Source organism: Onychostruthus taczanowskii, unplaced genomic scaffold (assembly GCF_017590055.1).
Source record: "Onychostruthus taczanowskii isolate IOZ18803 unplaced genomic scaffold, ASM1759005v1 scaffold28, whole genome shotgun sequence".
NCBI classification, from domain to species: Eukaryota; Metazoa; Chordata; class Aves; order Passeriformes; family Passeridae; genus Onychostruthus; species Onychostruthus taczanowskii.
Window position 1 is genome coordinate 6633228 of NW_024500128.1, and position 20600 is coordinate 6653827.

A 20600-nucleotide genomic window follows, 5' to 3' on the forward strand; every position below is an offset into this window, starting at 1 on the left:
ATTTGTCACACTTCCCAAGGTGTCTCTTAGTAGCTGCTATCAGACAGAAGATTATTGACAAGAAGGGTACTTGGTCTGATCTAAGATAGCAGTTTCTATTTGCTTAAAATGCAAGAACATTAAATTTCATAATTCAAAGGAAAAAAACTCTCAAGGACTGAATTTTCAAAGTAGATGTGAAATTTCTGAGTAAGTTTTGCTGTGCTTTCTGAAAGGCAAAGCGAAATATGCACCCATTTAACTCCTACCGTCTTGACACCACACTCTGTCCCCAGGTTGTTCTGGTTCCAGGGGAAGAGGCTGATGGAATCACCTCTACTGCAGGGGAGACTGCTTGCTCTCCCACCACTCTGAATGCTGCTGAAGATCCTGCTCTGTTCTGTGCCAGGTCTAAAATGAGTGGGGGGTAACTGGGGAATGAAGGCTGCAAACACCAGGCTGGCAGTGTAGTGCTTCAGCTTCTCCCTTGGGTGTCCCAGCAGCTCCCTGGCACTCCCCGCATGAAGCTCAGCTGCAGCAGGGACTTGGCTCTGCAGCACTTATTCTCAGTTACTATTTTGTCAAGCTGCCAGAGTGCCCATGGGGAATGCAAGCAGGAAAAGGGAAACAGGGATTTTTTTTTTTTTAATAGTTGCATCTCATCTAAACATGAACAAAATGTTACCAAGGAAAGACATCAGAACCTGATGACTTTTTTTCTTGGCTTTGTTCCCAAAGCCTGGGAGAGCTTAATCAAGCCTTACAGGCTCTTACCAGCTCTCTTTGATAGCTTCAAATTTTCCTACCTTGTGAAGAAATGAATGAATGAGTGAGTGAATGAATGAATGGTTGCTGTCATCTGAGTGCAACATTAGGAGGATAACATTAAGACCAAAGGGCATGTTCCAGAGTGGGCTTGTGTAGGAAGGAAACCACCACTCATGAGTCATTTGTGACATCTCTGCCAGTGCATTTTACTCTATCATGAGGAGCATGAGGACTTTCCCTGCCCATTGCAGGCAGAGTTGGACTAGATGACCTTTCAAGTTCCCTTGCAACCCAAACTATTCTGATGGTACCTGCAGCAGTGCACACACCTGAACTCTTCTATGCAGAGCTTTGCATACAGGAGAAACAGAATTGTTGGTACAGAACTTTTCCTGCAAATGGTTGTGTGCTGAGCATAAGTCCCTTGCTTCCATGTGGGTATTTGTATGCTACTTAGATAATTTACAGCACTTCTTTTTTTCATAAACAGAGAAAGTAAGGAGCAGCTACTAGTACAGCTTTTGCAATCAGAAAATTCACTCTGCTGGAAAGTAGCATATGAAAAGGTTTGGCTTTGCTTTGTCAGACAATCACAGAATATCCTGAGTTGGAAGAATCCCTTAAGGACCATCAAATTCTGATTCCAGGCCCTGCACAGGATAAGAATGTGCCTGAGAACATTGTCCAAATGCTTCTTGAACTCTGTCAGGCTTAGTGCTGTGACCACTTCCCTGGGGAGCCTGTTCCAGTTTCCAACCACCCTCTGGGTGAAGAACCTTTCCCTAATATCCAACTGGAACCTCCCTGACACAGCCGCTTTCCCTCAGGTCCTGTCACTTGTCACCACAGAGAAGAGACCTGTGCCTGCCCCCCCTGCCCCTCTGTTTCCCCTTGTGAGGAAATTGTAGGCTGCAATGAGGTCTAAGATTTAAACTGGGATTTAAGTTCTCCAGACTAGCCATGTGTTTTAACACTGTTCTTGACTTTCGGCCCATAGGACCTTGATTGTAAAGCTGGTGGGGCAAAGCTCACTTTTGCTGTGTGTTTGTGAAAAGTCTGGCACAGAGAAATGTGGGCCAATGATTATGGCTCCCTGCTGCAAGGAGAATGCAGGCAACTCAGTCTAATAGGAAACATTTTCAGTAAGATTATTCTTTTGACAGATATTTACTGTAAAACATACCACATACCTCTAGCATGCTATTCCTCTTGAAAATACTAAAAAATTAAGCCCTCTTATTACTTTTGCATAGGATAAATAGGTCCCTTTTCATCTCTCATTTTACTTAATTTATTTAATGAAAACCTATGAGGTTACTGAGATTATAGAAAGAGATTTGGCAGCATTATCTTATTTAGTTGGATGGAGACATGTCACTTACATATAGAGCTCTCTACACATAGACTAGTAAGTTATTTGCACTCTGAAGAAGTGGTATTACTGGCTCAGGTCTGCATAAAGTTTGCATTTCTAAAATTGTGTACCATATTCTACTCTCTTATCTTAAGAATCTTAATCCTCTATGGATGTGCAAAGACGAAGTTGGTGGGAATTTTTTAACAACAAAGAAAATATGTTCAGAATTTTCTTTCCCTTCCCATCTGCAATTTTGTGTTTTCTATCCTTGTTAACTTTTGAGAATTACTGGGGTTGTTTTTGTTGTGGTTGTTTTTGGTTTTCTTTTTAATAATTAATTATTGATCTTAGAAATTCTTGTGCTATGCTCCATTGATATGGAATCTATCAGAGAATGGAATCCCAGCCCAGGCAACAACAGTGCTATGTCTATTAAGTATTGAATATCCAAAGGTATCATAGTTAATTGTGCATTTCTTGGAAAGGATATCAAATACTATGGTTGAGGATTGCAGCCAATTAGGGCTGTCTTGCAAAGGAAGTTAGAGGGAGGTTGTGAGATTATCAGTGTCCTGGCTGCTCTACTGACACCCTGCAGGATCCATATGCACCTCTGTACTTTTTTTGCCTCTGGACACCCCTAGTGTGAGGTACCCAACACCATTTTGGTGTTCTGCTGTAAGACTGACTGGGGGGACCTTTTTGTGGGGTACTATAACTTGCAGCCCATCCTTGCATGCGCTAAGGCAAGCTGTCAGAGGCAAGGGATAATACATGGGTGGAGGGGGATGAGATGGGAAGATAATAGGTATATTTTCCTAAAGAAATTTCTTTCACCTTACCTGAGTAATCTAGACCTGGCTGCTGTCAGGGACTGGCTATGAGAGATGGTTTGAGGACATAATCAAGTCTTAACTTTTCTTTTGGTCCTTCTCAGGGCTTCTGAGTCTCTTGGTAGAGTTTTCCAGCTCTAAACCAGAAGGTCTGTTTCTTGATGCTGAAGTCCAGGTTCATCTCAGTGTTCATTCAGATGTTAGCTCTTTATTTGAAGAAAAGGCACAGGTTTTGACGCTATGACAAAAAGCCACCAGGGACAGTACCATTCAGTATCATCACAGTGCCACCTTTGATTACTTCTGGTTATGCCTGAGAAAAGTTCTCTATCTCTCCATCCTTTCTTTGATTTGACTCTTCTTACAAAGGTCTTAGCAGATGCATTTGACATCTCTTGAATGTCTGGTGTATACTATTGTGTTCAGAGGCGCCTCGCATTTCAGATACTCTTATTTACCTTGGTGAATATAATTTTCCATTTACGTAAGAATATTTTAATGAATACTCTTGTCATGTTGTCATAAACAGTTTTTCAGTCAAACATCAGTAACCCAGATTTTCACACTGATGGTTTTACATGTAATGTTTTGCTGGAACAAAATGATGAACATCTTAGGACATGTATTACTGGGATAAGAATTTTTTTACTACTTAATTTTGAAGGTGTAAGCTGTACAGATCTTGGATGATTTTGCCGGTGTTGGAAAATTGAGTACAAGAGCAAGTAATTTTGTCACTGAGCAACATCATTCATGGCAGCCCTCATAACCATGAGAGGTGAAAGTTCTCCAGCTGCCAGGCTTGGCAAGCACACCGAGTATCAGCTCAAGATTCAATGGCAGCTCTATCTGTATGCCATTTTGAATTGCAAGGTTCTTAGGAACCCTACAGGGCAATTTTTTTTCACCCTATACATGGAACACAAGGCATTTGGGAAGGTAAAATTCAGTTCCAGTGGTGTGCAAGGGGCAAAAACAGCACTGGGAGGAGCTGATGTCTTTGTTTCTGCTGCTATTTGCTCAGCGAATATGGGCTGCTTCACATCCTCTGTGTGTGAACTGTGTGGTCCTAGCACAGCTCACCCCCATGGCCTCCGCACTCTGCTGTGTTGGGCAGCCTTTAAATGGCCTCTGTGCATCCCTTGGGTATTGTAATTGCCATGGCTCAGCAGCAAAAAGGTTTGCTTGTACTTGGTTACAGAGGAAAGAGTTGGATTTTCACTGTTTGGAGCTAGGCTTGATAAGCATGGGAGGTCTTGTATACATTTTCATGTTTCTGTGTTGACAAATGAAGACCAGGGTTACTCAACAGGAAGTCTAATTTTCTGGTAGCTGTCACTGGCTCTACTATCACTATGAGATGTGAAAATATATTTCATAATAGGTATATGTGTGATTCACAGTTCTTTTAGTTTGGCTAACTGATTTCATGCCAGAAAAATACTGCAGAATGTGCAAGTTATTGGTGTGGTTTTTTTGTTTAGGGTTTTGGGGTTGGCTCTTTTTTTTTGGCTAGAACTGGTATTTAGTGTTAGCATGACTGGATACCTCCCTGAGGATTAATTTATCAAGCACTAAATAAAACATGTCTTCTGACTCTTTTCTTTTTCCTCATGTTTATTTTCCATGCCAATAGAGAGGTTGCATTTTTAAATGGAAAGTGGAGGGAAAGCAAAAAAAAAGACTTAATAGGAGAAGAAAGATGCTGAAGAAATGAGGGATGAGGAGGCAGTCTATTGTGCACCAATCTATCACTTTCTCTTGGGAGAATAAGGAAATGACTTGTCTGTAAAATTCTCATTAGACTAAAATAAGCATAAGTGTCTTCTGGAATCTAATTAGGCAATGTCAAATTGAGTAATAAAGGGTTGTTTTTTAATGAATTCCTGAGGACACTGGCAGAGCTTTAGCACTACTAAACTGTCTTTTACAGTCAATTTCTCTATCTTCATGGTACTGTTATGGTGGGTATCTGGGGAAGAAGAAAAAAGGGTCATTTATCAGAGTTGTACAATTTGGAAAGACAAATGTCTTCCTGATCATCAGCTTGTCCACATGCCAATAGAAAAATCTGCTATAATTAATCTCTTTTGTTATTCTAGTCCAGTTCTTTGTGAGGATGCTTGTTTTAAAATGAAATAGTTCTTTCAAATTAAATTGGCCAAGGGTTGGTTTATTATATTTAAAACAAAGGTGCCCAAGTATAGCATGCACAATATTAAAACAAAGTAGCTAAATAATTATATTAGAAGTTATTTTACTGCTTTAGCATTATTTTTTTTTGTGCCAGAAGAACTAAATCTGGAGGATCATTTTGCCTTTAAGAGGTGACTAGAAGGTAATTAGCATTAGTTTCCACTGCATATGCAACAATTGACCAACTTTAAAGTATTTAGTGGTTTGGTTAGATTCAGATAAGCAACTTTAGGCTTGCATGTTTATCCAGGACTTATCTGAACTATTTGGGTTGAAGGGGGTAATGGCAACAAAACCTACAACTAACTGAAAGTTAATATTTTACATTAATAAAACACTAGCTATTTTTAAAGAAAGGAGCAGGAAAGACTGAAAAATTAGGACACACTCCTTGACTGATATTAATCACTTCAGCATTTTTAAAATTGATGTAGACCACTAATATTTAACTTCCTTCCATATGTGGAATCCTAAAGGTTTTCCTTAAGGGATATATGAGTCAGGATCAAATTTACTTATTAATGTCAAATCTTTCACATACTTCTTAGAGTGTTCTCAGGCTTTTTGGATTCCCTTCTTGAAAACTTGCTCTGTAACACTTTTAAAATTTTCTTTTAAGTAGGTATTCAGGTAGAAGTAAGTAGATAGCATTTAAGTGATATTCCTAAGCTCTGATCTTTCTTGATTTATTATTTTCTCTTGCCCTTCCTTTGAATGGTGGATGGAGAAAGTAAGTTAATGTACTAATATTCCCAAAGGGCTTTTTGGGAGAAAAAAACCAAAAAGCTTTAAAATGTTTTTAGGAACCTCAATTATCTTCCCTCATATTCTGTTGTGGAAACTGACATCAGGGACTTTGCTGATGCCTTTGAAAACAAAATATTCAGTGACTTCTAGTTTCTAGGCCAAATATGGTGGACCTTTAACCATGGATGAGCCAGAAGACTGAGTTGGCGCATAGAATGCAGCAGGTTTCACTCAGATGAATTTAGGTGAGGCCCAGAAATTTTCATGCTATGAGTAGAGGGACTAGGAGAGTCCAGCTATATGTTTGCAGGTGTCAGCTGAGAGATTTGTACATTGAAAGTGAGGTTCAGAAAAGCTAGCTGGTATGTGGGCTTTGTTTCTTTTTCCTTTTGAAGAGTGAGTAGTGGGTGTAGCTCTGGGGCGTCCAAAGGGCAGAGTGTCAGAGCACACCTGTGGCCAGAGACAGGTTAAAGCGTCACCCAGAGATTGTAAAAGACTCCTTTCTTACCTTTTTCAGTTTTGCATGACTTTCAGCCTTCCCCATCTCTCCCCAAGGGTGTTTTTTATACTGGATAACTCTCCCCTTCCTTCATGCTGCTCCTTCTGCTGAGCATCTGCTGAAATCCAGCTCCCGCCAGGCCTCACGCTGGTGTTGGATGGGAGCTGCTCGGTCTCCCCCATTCAGCCTGCTGGCCCACACCAAAGCTCGAGAGCAGTCAGCACCTCCAGTGCTTCTGCAGTCTTTTCCATTCTGGTTCCCATTTTTAAACTTCCCCTTAGGTGCCTGCAGACTCTCCTTACCATGGTTGCTTCTGGCGTGCCATGCCCTTGCTGCTTTCCACAGGGACAATGGCTGGTGCTGCAGGGCAGAGGGTTTTGTAGCACAGCTTGGATATGCAAGAGCAGTGCTGACTACAGGAGGGCACCACCTTCGTGCTTTGTCGACCAGACTAATCCTTGAGCTGAAAATTTCCGTTTAATATGCACATCTGCACATGCAGATTAGCCCAGGGTCATTAGCTTTCTTTTAGAAGAAACATTTTACATTAAAGAACATAATTGCTGAGCAAATATGTAAGGTATTTTGCAGTTGCTGTTTTCCAACCTAGCCCTTGATTCTTGATTCTGGTAAAATATACGCACAGATATTTAACAACACAGCTCATTCCAAGTGTGTCCTGCACACTTGTAAACTCTTTCTCAGACTGGGTCCAGTATGACCTGGGCTTCATCAGCTTGGGGATGTTAAACACATTGAATGGGCTCTGCCTTCATCAGCATTTTCAGTGAGCAGTAAGTGAGACAGTGCTGCAAGATTAATTCCGTATTTTTCAGAATGGAACTTCAAAATTCACAAGAGGAGTATAGGGCTGCACACTCTTCTCTTGATGTGTTGTCCTGCATGTATGAGAGGTCAGAGAACTGTATTTAATGCACTGAGAATCTGAATGTTTCTTTATTATTCAAAATAATTTCATAGGGGCTTTTCTACTTAAGACTATGAGACCCAGATGATACTTTGTGCCTTTCAGTGTTTGTCAAAGATGAAATTATCAGAGCCAACTTTGAGACTATTGATCATCTCTTTTCAAAATATACCTCTTTCAGCTTAGTTAAGTGAAATGGCCACAGCATCTACAAATTTTCTCCATGTTTCTCTGTATTTATTCTGGAAAAATAATTTCTGATTACTGCAAATAATGAAGTACAAGTCTTCTGTTGTTTAGGAACTGAAATGGAGGCAATTAACACATTTGCAAATGAACTCTATATATCATGATTCCTTTAAATTTTGTGTTGAATTCAAAATTATTTTAAGGAGATTTTAAGGTCCTGAGTACATCAGAGCTATGACTCTCAGTTTACTTTTACAGTGGGCTCAAAGTGTAGGGCTGATAAATTGCCTTCCTTTTCAGAAGGACATAAAAACTTATTCCAAAGCAGGACAGTGCACCCTACACAGCAGAGAAAGACTTAGATGAGTTGCTGAGGTAGGGTGTGGAAACAGAATGGTGCCGTGGGCATTGTTTGACTGATTGTAGTTCTGTGATTCTGCAGCTCCATGTACACGTCTGTGTTTCAAAGTCTTTGGCAAGACTCCTGTTGGTTTCATGGGCTCTTTGATCAAGCTAATTTTGAATAAAATATACCAGGAAAAAAAACCCAAAAGCAATAAATGGAAAATGGGCATTTTTCCCACAGAAAATAGGATATGTGTTATTTCCAAATTTTTTCTCAGAACCACTCTAGGTCTCCAAAGAATCATTTTTTATTTGAAACTATTTTGCATTAATAAACTAACTCTTTTTAAACAAATATTATTTTTCTACTTTATAAGTATTTTCTGGTCTTGCTTCTCTGGTGAGGTGTGTGGTTTTTTTTTGTGTTTTGTTTTTTCTTTTTTGGTGTTCTTTTTTTGTTTTCTTTTTTGCAAAATACCAGAAAATGGCAAAAGAGAAAACCAAAAAGAAAGGGAAACTAGTAGGAACACATAATCAAAAAAGTGAAAATTAATGTTTGTTTTGCTGTTTGCTTTTTTGCAAATGGCTCCATGAAAATTCATTTTGCACAAAACAAATGTGGGTTGATCCAGTGCGTGGGCAAACAAACCTGCTTTCTGTTAACAAAGTTGTCATATAGCACACCAAGATGGATAAAGCCAAACTCTGTGAGAGTCTGAAATGTCTCCCCATGAGATTCACCACACACACAAGAGAACTTGATGGCTTTTAGTTCATGTGGATGGTGTTCCCTCCTGTCATGAATATGAAAAGGCATTAAGGAGAGGTAGCTCTGCCAGTGTCAGCTCATCCCTGCTGAACTGTGCTTGCTGGAGAGCTCTCCCAAGGGCTTTGGTTAATGGATGAAGATAGCATGGCCAAGCTATATGATGAATGCTTCCAGCTCTTCTTTTACCCTCATTTTTCCCTCCCCATTCCAGTGCTTGAGTAACTGAGTAGTTACTGAATGGACTGCAGAGTAAGTGCTGACATCCATTTTTAAGTGAATTGTCACTGATTTTGGTTTCTCTTGACCAGTCAGAGTTAGTAAGGAGTTTGGCCAGTTGGGCATCAGCAGCAGGGCAGTGCTACCGGTCCTCCCAGGACATGATCCTTCTCTTTCATCCCAGCTCCTGGCTCTACCTCTTCTGTTAACCCAGTGGAGATGGTGGGTTGCATTTAGGATGCTACCCTGTGATCCTCAGCAGCAGCCTCCCACAATATTTTGTTCAGCTGAACTGATGGGCTTCTCTCTCATCCTCTAGATTGCAGTTTTGAAGGAAATACGTACAACAGCTCCATGAAATGGCACCTCCCCAGCAATCCCTGTGTTACATACCAGTGCCAGGTAAGGATGTCATAAAAATCGTGCTAATTTAGTTATAAGCTTTTCCCAGGAAATCCTGAGTCTTCATTTATCCAATCCAAATAACCTGAAATATTTTATGCCCAAAGCACAATATGGACTTTGCATTTAAGTAATTTAAATCCACTTAGATGCAGCCAGCTATAACCAAATATTCAGCAGTATAGGTTTTAAATGACTTGAGTACCCCAATACCCAAACTTTGCTGAAGGAGAGGTACACAGCCATGTCATTTCCTGCTGTCTTGGCCTTGAAATAAGTCCTCTTTTCTTCAGCATTCTAAGCCTTTTGTGAGATACAAATTATTTTAGTAATTGGATGCTTCTGTGTGTATGTGTCCATGAGTTTTACCTTTCTTTAAGAAAAACCCACAACAAAATCTTTTTCCTGGGCTCCTGTACTGTTAACACAGCGGTATTTTTGGTAGCTTAGCTATCTGCAGCCATAACATTTTCAAGATTGTTGCTTGTCAGGCTCAAACCAAGTAATTATGTAGGCGATTTTAGCTTATGTCTGTAAATAGGTCTGCCATTTTTGCTGACAATTTGATCTGGTTTTAACAGTAACACTCAGGCAGCTACTAAGAATGGCAAAGAAGAGATTTGTGAGTATGAAGAGCTTCTACTAAGAGGAGATGAGAGTTTCAAGGGTTTTTTTCTCTTTTTCTCTAAAACTTCTGCTCTGTGAAACCAACTAATTTTTTAAAATAAGTACACTGAGATGACTGAAGCTGGACCAGTATTCTGTATCCTTGCACCTAATGAAAAGAAACTCACTACATGAATTTAGATATGTTGCATGTGGTCAGTTCTTTATTGCCTGTTTCAGTGTCTAATGGCAAAACTGGGTGATTCTGTTTACCCTAGATCCACACATTTAAAAAACAATTTTGCCTTGCCTCAAACAGCTGTAAGTAGGCAAAAAAGGTAGCAGCTTTTATGCATAGACCCTCACACCCAGGTTTGTTCAGGACTCTTGACTTCTCGAATAAGTACAGGAAATGTTAATTTACTAATACTTATCAGGCAAAATATCAAAGATAAGCGTCTCCCTTCTACAGAACAAGATGCTTTTATCTGTTTACTAAGTCCATTTTCCTCCAATAGGAGACGAAGGAGAATGCCTTGTGTCTGGCCTGTTTTCACCAGAGCTGCATGGCAGATTACTGTGGTTAAGGATTCCTGATAAAGCAGGATTCCTTTCCCTAAGAGGATGCTTGGTTTTTTTCCTGATGCATTTTAAGGCAAATCACAGGTCTGGAGTCAGGGAGACTGAAGTGGGTCTTTTGAGTGTGGATTAACCTGAATCCTGATACCAGGCAGCAGGTACAGAAAGAAAAGAAGTTTTGAAAGCCAGTGCTTTGCAACATGTGCTGGGCTTTAATTCTACTGAATGTAATTGTGAAATTTTGCTTGTTAAAGCAACTGCAATGCTAACAATAAATGTTTCTAATCTGCTTCTTTTCCAGGAAGGAGTGATAGTAGAATCAGAAGTACAGTGTGTTGTTCATTGCAAAAACCCTTCCAAACTCAGGGGAATGTGTTGTCCTGTGTGTCCAGGTGAGATTTCATGGTTAAGATGCTATTTTACATGTGCAACTGTATTTCTAATGATACTCATCATCACCTGGAAGGCTGCCTCTAACTTACTTGTTATACTCAACAACTTACTAAAATGTGGGCTGATGACTCACAATAAACAATGTGACACAAGACTTATTGAACATGTTTTAGTAGAGGACATGCAGACCAGGGGATGCACACGCAATATCCTGTGCTAATATTCACAGGTGTGTTTATGTCATTTTTCAGAGGGTCTGTAAGGTGGGTTTGCATGACCGATGACCATGATTTTGTTAGGAAGGGAAGGACAAGAGTAATCATAAAAAAGGAGACTAACTTATGAAGGGGAGTGAGAACAGGTTGCCTTTGTGAAGCACAGTGGCACATTACCATGATTTTTTAGGTTAATTTGATTTTATCAGAGATTCTGAGGGTAAACATTGCTCCAGTTGTGATATAATGGATTGATTGTATTTTGATTATTTATAATAACTGTTAATATCTAGTATAAACTCAGGGAGTTAGAATGAATTATCAAAAAGGAAACAGCCTAAAAAACTGTTTTAAAGGCACTTCTAATGGGAGACTTAGCCTTGCCTCCACTTCATTTTTACAAATTATCTGCTGTAGAAGGATGTTTTCTTTCCCCCTCTCCCCCCACCCCCTCCCCACAAAAGACATTTAGGGTTTTTCAAGGATTTGTTCAGGATTTGTTTTCTTCTGAAGTGGTCCTCTCTCTACAACTCCCTGAAAGGAGGATGTAGCACAGTGGGGATTGGTTTCTTCTCCCAGGCAACCAGTCACAGAACAAGAGGACACAGTCTCAAGATGTGCCATAGGAGGTTCAGTCTCCCCTGATGATATCAGGATGAATTTCAGCATGGAAAAGGTTTTTAACCTTGTAATAGGCTGTCCAGGGTGTCGGAGTCACTATCTCTGAAGGTGCTCAAGAAATGACTGGATGTGGCACTTAGTGCCACGGTCTACTTGATTAGATGGTAATCAGTCAAAGGTTGGATTTGATATTTTGGGAGTCTTTTCCAAATGAAACAATTCCATGATTCTGTATTGAAGAGGATGGTATGATTTACTTTTCATGTTGTTGTAAAATGGGGTGTGTTAGGGAGAAAACTCAGCATTCTATCTTGAGCTAAATTTATTCAAATGCTGTTTTCCAGGTTGTGTATTTGAAGGGAGACTTTACAATGAAGGAGAAGAATTTAGGCCTGAAGGAAATAAATGTACCAAGTGCTCTTGTATTGTAAGTATTTGCCTTTTGGCATTGTATCTCCCTCTATGAACTTCAAAAGGCACATTATTATTGCCATAACAAAACAAAAAATATAAGGAATCCAACACTATTATGCTTTCTTCTCCTGGAATTCAGGTCTCTGTTGAAGAATTTATGGCATTAATACATTGTATTGCTACAATTTGAGTTTATAGTCTTTTCTGTGACCTTACGCTGTATGCAGATGGAGCAGGTTATTTGGGAGAGGGCTGATCTGTTGAATTAGTGGTGCCTTTTTTGTGATAGGATCATGCAGGAGGAGACAGAAATCTTTTTGGCCTTCATCTGTTGATCAGCATTTATTAGATTCTTCCTTAAGCCAAACTTTTCCAAGGATTCCTTTCAACTATATGCAACAAGGGCCTTTGCTCTGAATTACTGAGTGAAAGAATGAGGGTTGTCTCCTGTGGCTGTCCCAGGTGGATTTTTGGCTTGGCGCTTGATGAAAAGGTCATAGCCTGGATTTTATTCTTGACTAGCAACAATATAGAGAGGAAGTAATAATTGTGTCCTTTGAGTAATGAGTGCAGGCTTCTTTTTCACTTCCATTAAGTAAAAAGATAATGCTCTATGAGTTGGGGCAGATAGCTTTGGCTTCCTTTCTGTAATCTGTGAGATGAGTAAAACGCAAAGTTCAAATCGCTCCTTTTGTTGCAATTTGTGGTCTGGTTATCAGCAGAATATGTAAGGCTTTACATTTCAGTAGAGTGCCAAGAAAATAGTCAGTACCAGATACAATTCTCCTGCATCATTAAAATAAAATCAAAAAAAGGAGGAGAGAATGGTAGACTTCAAAAATTAATGTAACTTTACACATATACACGGATTTAATGAACCTGTTGCAGAGTACTTGAACTGTTCTGTGGGGAAAAAGCCCTGGTAATCTGCAAAATTAATTTACACTAAGTCATCACTGCTCCTGCGGAGATCAGGGTGCTATGGTAATTTTTTAAAAAAAGTTTTAATCCTGTAATAATGAAAACATGCCATCACACATGTCACAGTGATATATGCCCTGGGCTCCTGCTCTGTTGAATGCCTTCAGTCTGAGAACTCCCTCTGTACTTGGTGGGTCCCCCTCTCACTTCGGCTTCAGCTGTAAAGCAGTACCTTTACACTCTGGTTTTCCTTAGTTATGTTCCTCAGGGTAAGGCAGGTCTCAGTTGTTGAGAAATCTGTGGAGACATGCTTGAGTCTTTTTGGGTTCTGCTTTGCTCTTTCATAAGTACTGTACAGATATTGCCTATTGCCCAGTTATTGGTGTACCAACATCTCCTTGATCAGCTTTCCTTTGTTCTCTGACTATCAAAAGCTTCTGTGTGGAGAAGAGCATTGGAGGGAGGCACCTTTACACTGGAGAGCAGTGTAAAGAAGGAAAAAGAATAAAGGGTCACACCTGAAGATCTGACCTTGAGAGTTACCAGTCTCAGCTGTGTTAGAGAAGGGACTGAATCAACTATTGAGAGTCAGAAATTTAAAACCACTTAACTATCCCTTCCAAGAAAGACAACATGAGTGTTTTGGATGTTAACGACATCTGTATAAAATGTCCAGCTCTCAGACTGAATCCTTCTGACAGCTAAAGAGGTACCTTCTATGTGTAAGCCACACAGACCTTCCTTCTGTCTTTCTGCAGAGCCTTTTTTACCCTCTTGCCAGTCTCCCCCAGAAGTGGAAACTGTGCTAATTCCTATGAGATTTAAATTTGAAGTAAATAAAGGGGGCATCCTCAGGGCTGTGATAGCAGTTTGCTGCCTGCTTTGCATCCATTCCCTTTTGGGAATGGGTCCTCAGTGAATCTCTTATCTAAGCAGTTGGTGGGTGGATGTCTTATTTGAAGATACCTATCTAGTCATGCAAAGTGATGGAAACAGGCTTGTGTGTGATGTGCTGTAATTTGTGCAAGCTTAACAGATGGACAGAAGCTCTTCAACCCAAGTTAGATTTCTTCTGGGATTTCAGTCTTTCATGGAAACTTGGCATAGGAAGTAGCACAAACTGTTGCTAAGGTATTTTGGGGATATTATACCTTATACATGGTATAAGGATTCCAGCTACTCTCACTTCAGGGTGAATTCTGCATTTCCTTGGGAGCAAGCTCTTCAAATGATGGAGGATTCTGGACTCCACAGGCCATCACTGTCCCAGGGGTAGCTCAAACTTGGGACTACAGATGCCATTGAACAGGAAGAAAGTAAAGAGGGATAGCTGTGGTTTGTTTTCTAGGAGAGATGTAGGGTCGATCTGCTAAGGTTGATTTCACTAAATGTACTAAAATGAGGAATTACTTAAATAAAGTATTTTTATTATTGCAAAATGATGTACCCAGAAGTAAGTACACATCTTCAGATCAGGACTGTGGGAGCAGTCCATTTTTGGACAGCACTTTGGTAGTTCAGGTTTGTGCTATTATCAGCTCCAAATGGTGCCTAGATGGAGCTCCCAAAGAATATGAAATGACTGTTGTTTGTTCATTTGTTTTTACCACATTGTTTGTGTAAATAAGGACATAGCTGGGATCTTGGGAGCTGGGGGTCCCCATCTGGGTGAAGCAGGCTGGCCAGCTGCAGGGCTTCCTTTGTGTTCCATGGCCTTGGAGGACAAAAAAAGCAGTGGCATGGCTGCACCTGGGCAATTTGCTCGGTCCTTACCTGCTGGGCGCTCAACTCATTAACGTGGTTCCTGTTTAACATCACTTGTGGTCCTAGCTATTGTCTACTGAAAACCAGACCTAACCCACCAAACTCATTTCATGGAGGTCAGCGAAACCAGCCATTAACTAATAACTTTTGGGTTGTTACCGAGCCAGGCAGTGCTCGTGGCGGCGAGGCGGAGATGAAAGGCCCTGTATTCCATTACTGCTCTCCTAAGTGAGCTGCTCCTTGGGGCGACTAAGATTTCTTGCTGAAAATGAGAATGTATCACCTCTCACTCAATGCATATTGCCTGTCAGGAGTGAATGAGCTGGCTTTTAATAACTCAGTTTCTCTGGGGAGAGGCATTTGTGTAGGAAAGGTGGACGGGATAATAGGGATCTCCTCGCACCCCGGCTGAAACCCAGCTGTCTTGCACTAATTCATCTGTCTGGCCTGTTCCTGCTTTTCGTGATAGGCCAGTGGCCTGTTCTGGAGAAACCCTGGCTATTTTCCCTACCATAAGCACCTACTTAAATGAAGGACTGGCTTCTTTAATCAAGTGTTATTTCTCAGATACTACTTTTATGAGGTCGAGAGTGTGTTTCTGCTTGCACAGTAAGAGCACTTGGCTTACATGTTTCCTTTCCTACAGCCTGCATTAAAATAGTCAGACTATGATTATCGTATATGTTTTCATTTTCTCCTTTGATGTAGCACGTTTGGGAAAAAAAAAAAATAGCGGAGGGGGAAGGAGACAGAGCCAGGGAGGGAGGAGAGGAATTTTGGCAGGAAAGTGACCTTGCGTGAGAGTGGTAACCATGGAGAAGCTTATCTTTAGGTGCTAGTATCCAAACTCATAAGTAGCCCTTTTTGACTCCTTTGAACGCTGTTACCCAGACCGTGGGCGCTGCGTGTTCCGGCATGCGAGGCATGCGGCCGTGCGAGGCACCGCCACGCTGGGAGCGCGGCCCCGCGGAGACAGCGTGGCCCCAGCCGGCCTTGCTCCACACCCCTGCGGGGACAAGGCAAGCAGACCTGCTTGGGAAACGGAGGCTGGGTTATGGCATTGCTGGGAGTGGGAAAAGTTGCGCTGTCTGTCTGTCCTGCAGAGAGACACGGGGACCACCATCAGCAGGGTGGTTACGTGTGACTGGTACCCAAACAGCATTGTTTAACAAAAGCAATGCTGTCCTCTCAGTTGCTCTTCCAAAATGATTTGAAACAAATAAAACCCAAATAGCTGGAAGCAGAGCACAGGGATTGGAGGCTCTTGGAGAGCTGAGTCAAAAAGGAGCCTCTGCTCAATCTCCTTTGCATCATCGGGGCTTTTAAACCACTGCTTAGAGGGGTTCAAGATGAGCCCAGCTACTGGTCTGCAGGTGCACTGTGGGTGTGCGTGTGCAGGAAATGTCTTGTCACATATTCCTGCATGCTAGGATACAAATACTGAATAATAAACGTTTTGCACAAAGAAAAGGAAATCACAATGGCAAAATCTGTTTCTAAATCAATGAGTAACAGACATTTCAACTGTGATAAGTAATGAGAAACTACATATGTAAGTGTTTGGATGCTGAGGGTGGAATTAATCTTGTCTAGCTGCAGCTATTCAGAAGTAATATGTCTGATCTGAACTACTTATCTGGGCTCCTCTTCAGTTAATTCAGAGAGAGAGAGAGAGGTGGGATAGATTACTCTCTGCAGATGCTTATCTTCCTCCACTAACTAGAGGGGGAGCCTACCCAGCTCCTGGCCCCAGAGATGGCTGAAGATAGCCAAGACCGATCCTACCCCTGCAGTCAGCTAGGTGATTAAGCACCCTGATACTGCTTTAAAGGCTTGGCTTTAGCCGGTATTGGGAGCTGCTGGAAAACATTCCCACCGCAAAAGACAGTGGGGGAGGTACGCCAGTCTACTGGGAAGCTCAGGGGAACGTGGAATTAAATGTATCCTCAGTGAAGGCTGAGGATAATTCAAATTCAAATTTCCATCCTTAGTGCAGTGCCAAATGCTGATCTTCCCGAATTTCCATGTACTTCAGCTGCTTTGATTCAGCTCCAAACTGCAGCAGACACTGTCTGCCCTTACTCTGGAACTAAGAAACAGAGACAAGGAGTTGTAGTGAGGGGTGGAAAAGCAAAGAATTGGTCTTTTGGTAGGAGCAGTGTTCACATCTTCAAAGTCAGTGACTTTAGTGAAGTGGTTGGTTTAAGGGTGGGTGCAAATGGAGACCAGGGAGGGCTCAGAAATGGGAGGTGGAGGATTGGTCACTGTGTCTCCCTGGGAGTACCCCATAATTTTGTCTGCAGACTTTTTGCAAGGCTAGAGAGTTTGGCTTTCCCAGTAGCCTAATAAAAAAACAGTCCTGCAGGTAGGTGAAGTGTGGTTGCAAAGGTGGGTGTGGAAGAGCAAGAACTTGGTATGTGCTGAGCTTCACTGAGAAAAATAATGCAGCATGGAGACATAGGCATTCTCCTGTTATTTATATTTATCTGATTTTCTTCACGCTTCAAAAGGTATACCTACTTTCATGGGCATTGCGCACTACCTGGGCCATATCTAAAATACTTAATTCCTTTAATTTTGGAAATACCAGTGTTTCAAAAAAAATTTGGACATTTAAAAAGAAAATGTTAAAACCAGTGTGTTTTTTCTTTTTTCAACATGCATAGCCATTTAAAATATTTTTTTCAGATTTCTCTCAAAAAACACACCTCTGAGGAAAAGTTAAAAATTATTTTAATAGGAGTCAAGAAACAAAGTTAAAAATAAAACCTAAAAGTATTCACAATTTTTCTGAAATAGAAGTAGACTGTGGCATAGCAGTGCAAGTGAGCAGGATTCAGTGTAAATAATTTTTATTCATAAGCACTTTGGATCTTAGAATTTCAGAAACATTTTTCTGTGTCAAGGTCTCATTTCCTCCCTCTGTGGATATTTGACTTTCATCCTACATCTCTCCTACCTGCAGAGCTTCCTAGCTCACCTACTCAGTGTGTGTTCCCTGCTCAGGCTGTGGAAACCCTTCATCATACTTTTAATTTTGGTGAGGAGCAAATGAGTCTTTCTATGCAGCAAGAGACTATGCCCTGTTTGGGTGTATTCCCAAGGGAACAGAGGTATTGAGCAGCGCCCTGAAGGTCTAGAATACTCTTTAAGGATCATGGGCCCAGAACACACAGCCTCTTTCTCATATCCCTTTCTTCCTTGAAGCCTTTTTTCTTGCCCCTCCTACTTTTCAGGGTTCAGCTCAAATTTGCCTTTTATGCTTCAGCATGGTCCCTGTTCCTCTGGCTGTGCAGAGGAGTCTGCCTCCAGCTGTTCTTCTTTGTCCATCATTTCATATAGGTAGCACTACCCAGTTACTATTTCTGAGATGACATGTATGGGCAGCATTAAAACATGAGTGCCTGTTGTGCTTTGTACTCTAAGGACATGTATTCTGTCCCTGAGTGGGAAAAAAAATGTGGAAAAAGAATGTGAAGAAAGATGAAAACATGATTTAGCAGATTTCTGTGGGGAATTTTTCCTGTCAGAAAATGAGGGTACAAATGCTGAGGAATTGGAGGAAGGTGCTCTAACTTTATAACGCTCTTGTTTAGACAGAGACTGTCTTTCCACTTTTATGATCAAAGATGGTATTGTGATAATGAATGAATTAAGTGATACTAGAAGCCATGAGAGACTGAAAGCTTGGGTACCTGAGTGGCCCAAAGGAATACTCCTGAGCAGGGCTTTGCAGTACAGAGAAAAAGTGTCCAGGACTTCTTGTCATTTAAAGGAAATAAATACACAAAGCAGGGTGGATTTTGCATTCCTAAAGCACATAAAGAAAACAATAATGCTGACCACTTTTAAATGGTGATAATAAGGGCTTACACCATGAGTGCATGTTGCTGTTGTTCCTGACAGAAAAGGAACAGAGCTTATGCTGTCAGGTGTCTGTCCCCTGTTAAACTTTTCCTAATTAACAGGCTGAGATTGATTATTCTTACTGAAAAAGAAGAATTAACTACACTGAGCCTTAGCAATAAAGGAGAGTTGTTAACAGGCAGCTTCTGATGAGGGGACTGTTTTTTATTGGTGTTGGGGTGCAATGAGGACTGCAAACATCTCTGCTGTATCTCACTCTTTGCAAAGGCAAGGATCTATCTTAGGGTAAAAACAAAGCAGTTAGATGGCAGAAAACAAAGAACCTGGTTAAAGTAAGCAAACAAGCAAAAAAAGAACCTGCTGTCCATCAGGGGATGAAAGACTTGCACGTGGTTCCAGAAGTGCCCAGTGAAGACAAAGGTTTTATGAGAGAGGCTGTAGCAGTTCTTGTAAGTGGCTTCAAATGGGAATGCGTGTGGCATCTCGTGGGAACGCTTGTGTGCAGAATTGATTTGGGTCTAAAGGATTCCCACAAATTGTGGTAGGAAGCAGTGAAAGCAATAGCTTGTCAATTAACAGGGCCTTTGTTTGCCAAACATTTTATGGAGAGTCCAAGACCCTTTTGCCTGGTGGTACAATGAAGGAAAGGCTGAAAAGAGTAAGAATGCTTGGCTTTCATGTTTGTCATCCTGTCAGTTTAAATAAACTTGGATATTGCAGGTTTGGGGCTTGTTATCGGAAACAATAGTTAATGATTTTAAACTTGCACACAGCCCTGTGTCCTTAGACAAGATGGTTTAGTATACACAATCCTGGTAAATGAATTTACATGAGAACTTAATTAACTGCATGGCACCTACTTGCTTTCCTCTCTCTGATGTCAAATGCAAAAAATGAAATAAGAATAAAGTGTTGGAGACAATACATTGTTACATCTGGGCCTTTAGTTTTTATCATAGAATCACAGAATTTCAAGGGGTTGGAATAGACAGAGGTAATTTAGGTCAATTAGTCCCACCTCCGCTCCCACTAGACCAGGTTGCTCAAGACCTTATGCAACCTAGGTTTGAATGAAAATGCGTATTAGCTCAGCTGGCTACAGCTAATAACACCAAGGCTGTGGGTTTGATTCCTGTATGGGGTATTCACTTAAGAGCTGGAGTCAATGATCCTTGTGTGTCCCTTCCAACTCAGATTATTCGGGAATTCTGTTATTTTCCACCGCTCTTTCTTAAGTCTGACTTGTATAATTTTGGGTATTTAATTATTTTAGTTAATAATGTTATTGCTGTTGACATTGTTCATATTTAATATATTTTGTAGAAGATGTAAAGTGAAACTTGGGATCAATAAGCTTGAATTGCTGTTGGGCTCTAGTGTGGTTGCTGAATTCCATTTTGACTTACTATCACTCCGCCTAAATTCTCTTTGCTCTTTCTACTGCATCCTACAGCATTGTTTTTGTTTTCTGTTCTTGATGCATTTTGTGTTGATAAGGGAGTAAGTTTCCAACTTTAACTGATAAACTAGTCTCCAGCTGGGATATGTGATAAATTAACATTTTTAAAAACAAACCGGTTGTATTGAAAGGATGGCTAAAGCTCCTTGGATTCCATCAACTTTTTAAATGTTAGCAAAAATGCTTACTGTTTTTGCCTTATTTAATGACTGGACACAAAAACATTGGATAGTCAAGGGGAGTAAAATGATACCCAGCAAATTATTTTCAGGACTGTGACAGGCTGTAACTTTTTCATACAATGCATCCTGTTAGGCTGAGAGCAGAATAGGCAGAATAATTCATTGGCTGTCAAAATAGACATGGGAAACAGAAAAGGAAAAAAAAAAATGCTTTGAGACATGACAGTGATTTACTCCCTCGGGTTTAACCTGTCAGAAATAGAATGTGACTAGGTGCTAAACTATCAACATCCTTGGTACTCTGCTGTGGGTACATCAATGTGAAGGCAAGTTGCAGAAATCCTTGCAGGC

The 20600-nt window shown here is 40.8% G+C and overlaps 1 protein-coding gene across 2 annotated transcripts in view; it reads left to right on the forward strand.

The window, feature by feature from the left end:
* BMPER (BMP binding endothelial regulator) overlaps positions 1 to 20600 on the forward strand; it is a 145697-nt gene that overhangs the window by 26982 nt on the left and 98115 nt on the right. For both annotated transcript variants that reach the window (XM_041407953.1, XM_041407952.1), the window contains exons 4-6: positions 9146 to 9228; positions 10715 to 10805; positions 11987 to 12069. In XM_041407953.1, coding sequence (XP_041263887.1) covers positions 9146 to 9228; positions 10715 to 10805; positions 11987 to 12069 — 257 coding nt within the window. The remainder of the gene's footprint in view (positions 1 to 9145; positions 9229 to 10714; positions 10806 to 11986; positions 12070 to 20600) is intronic.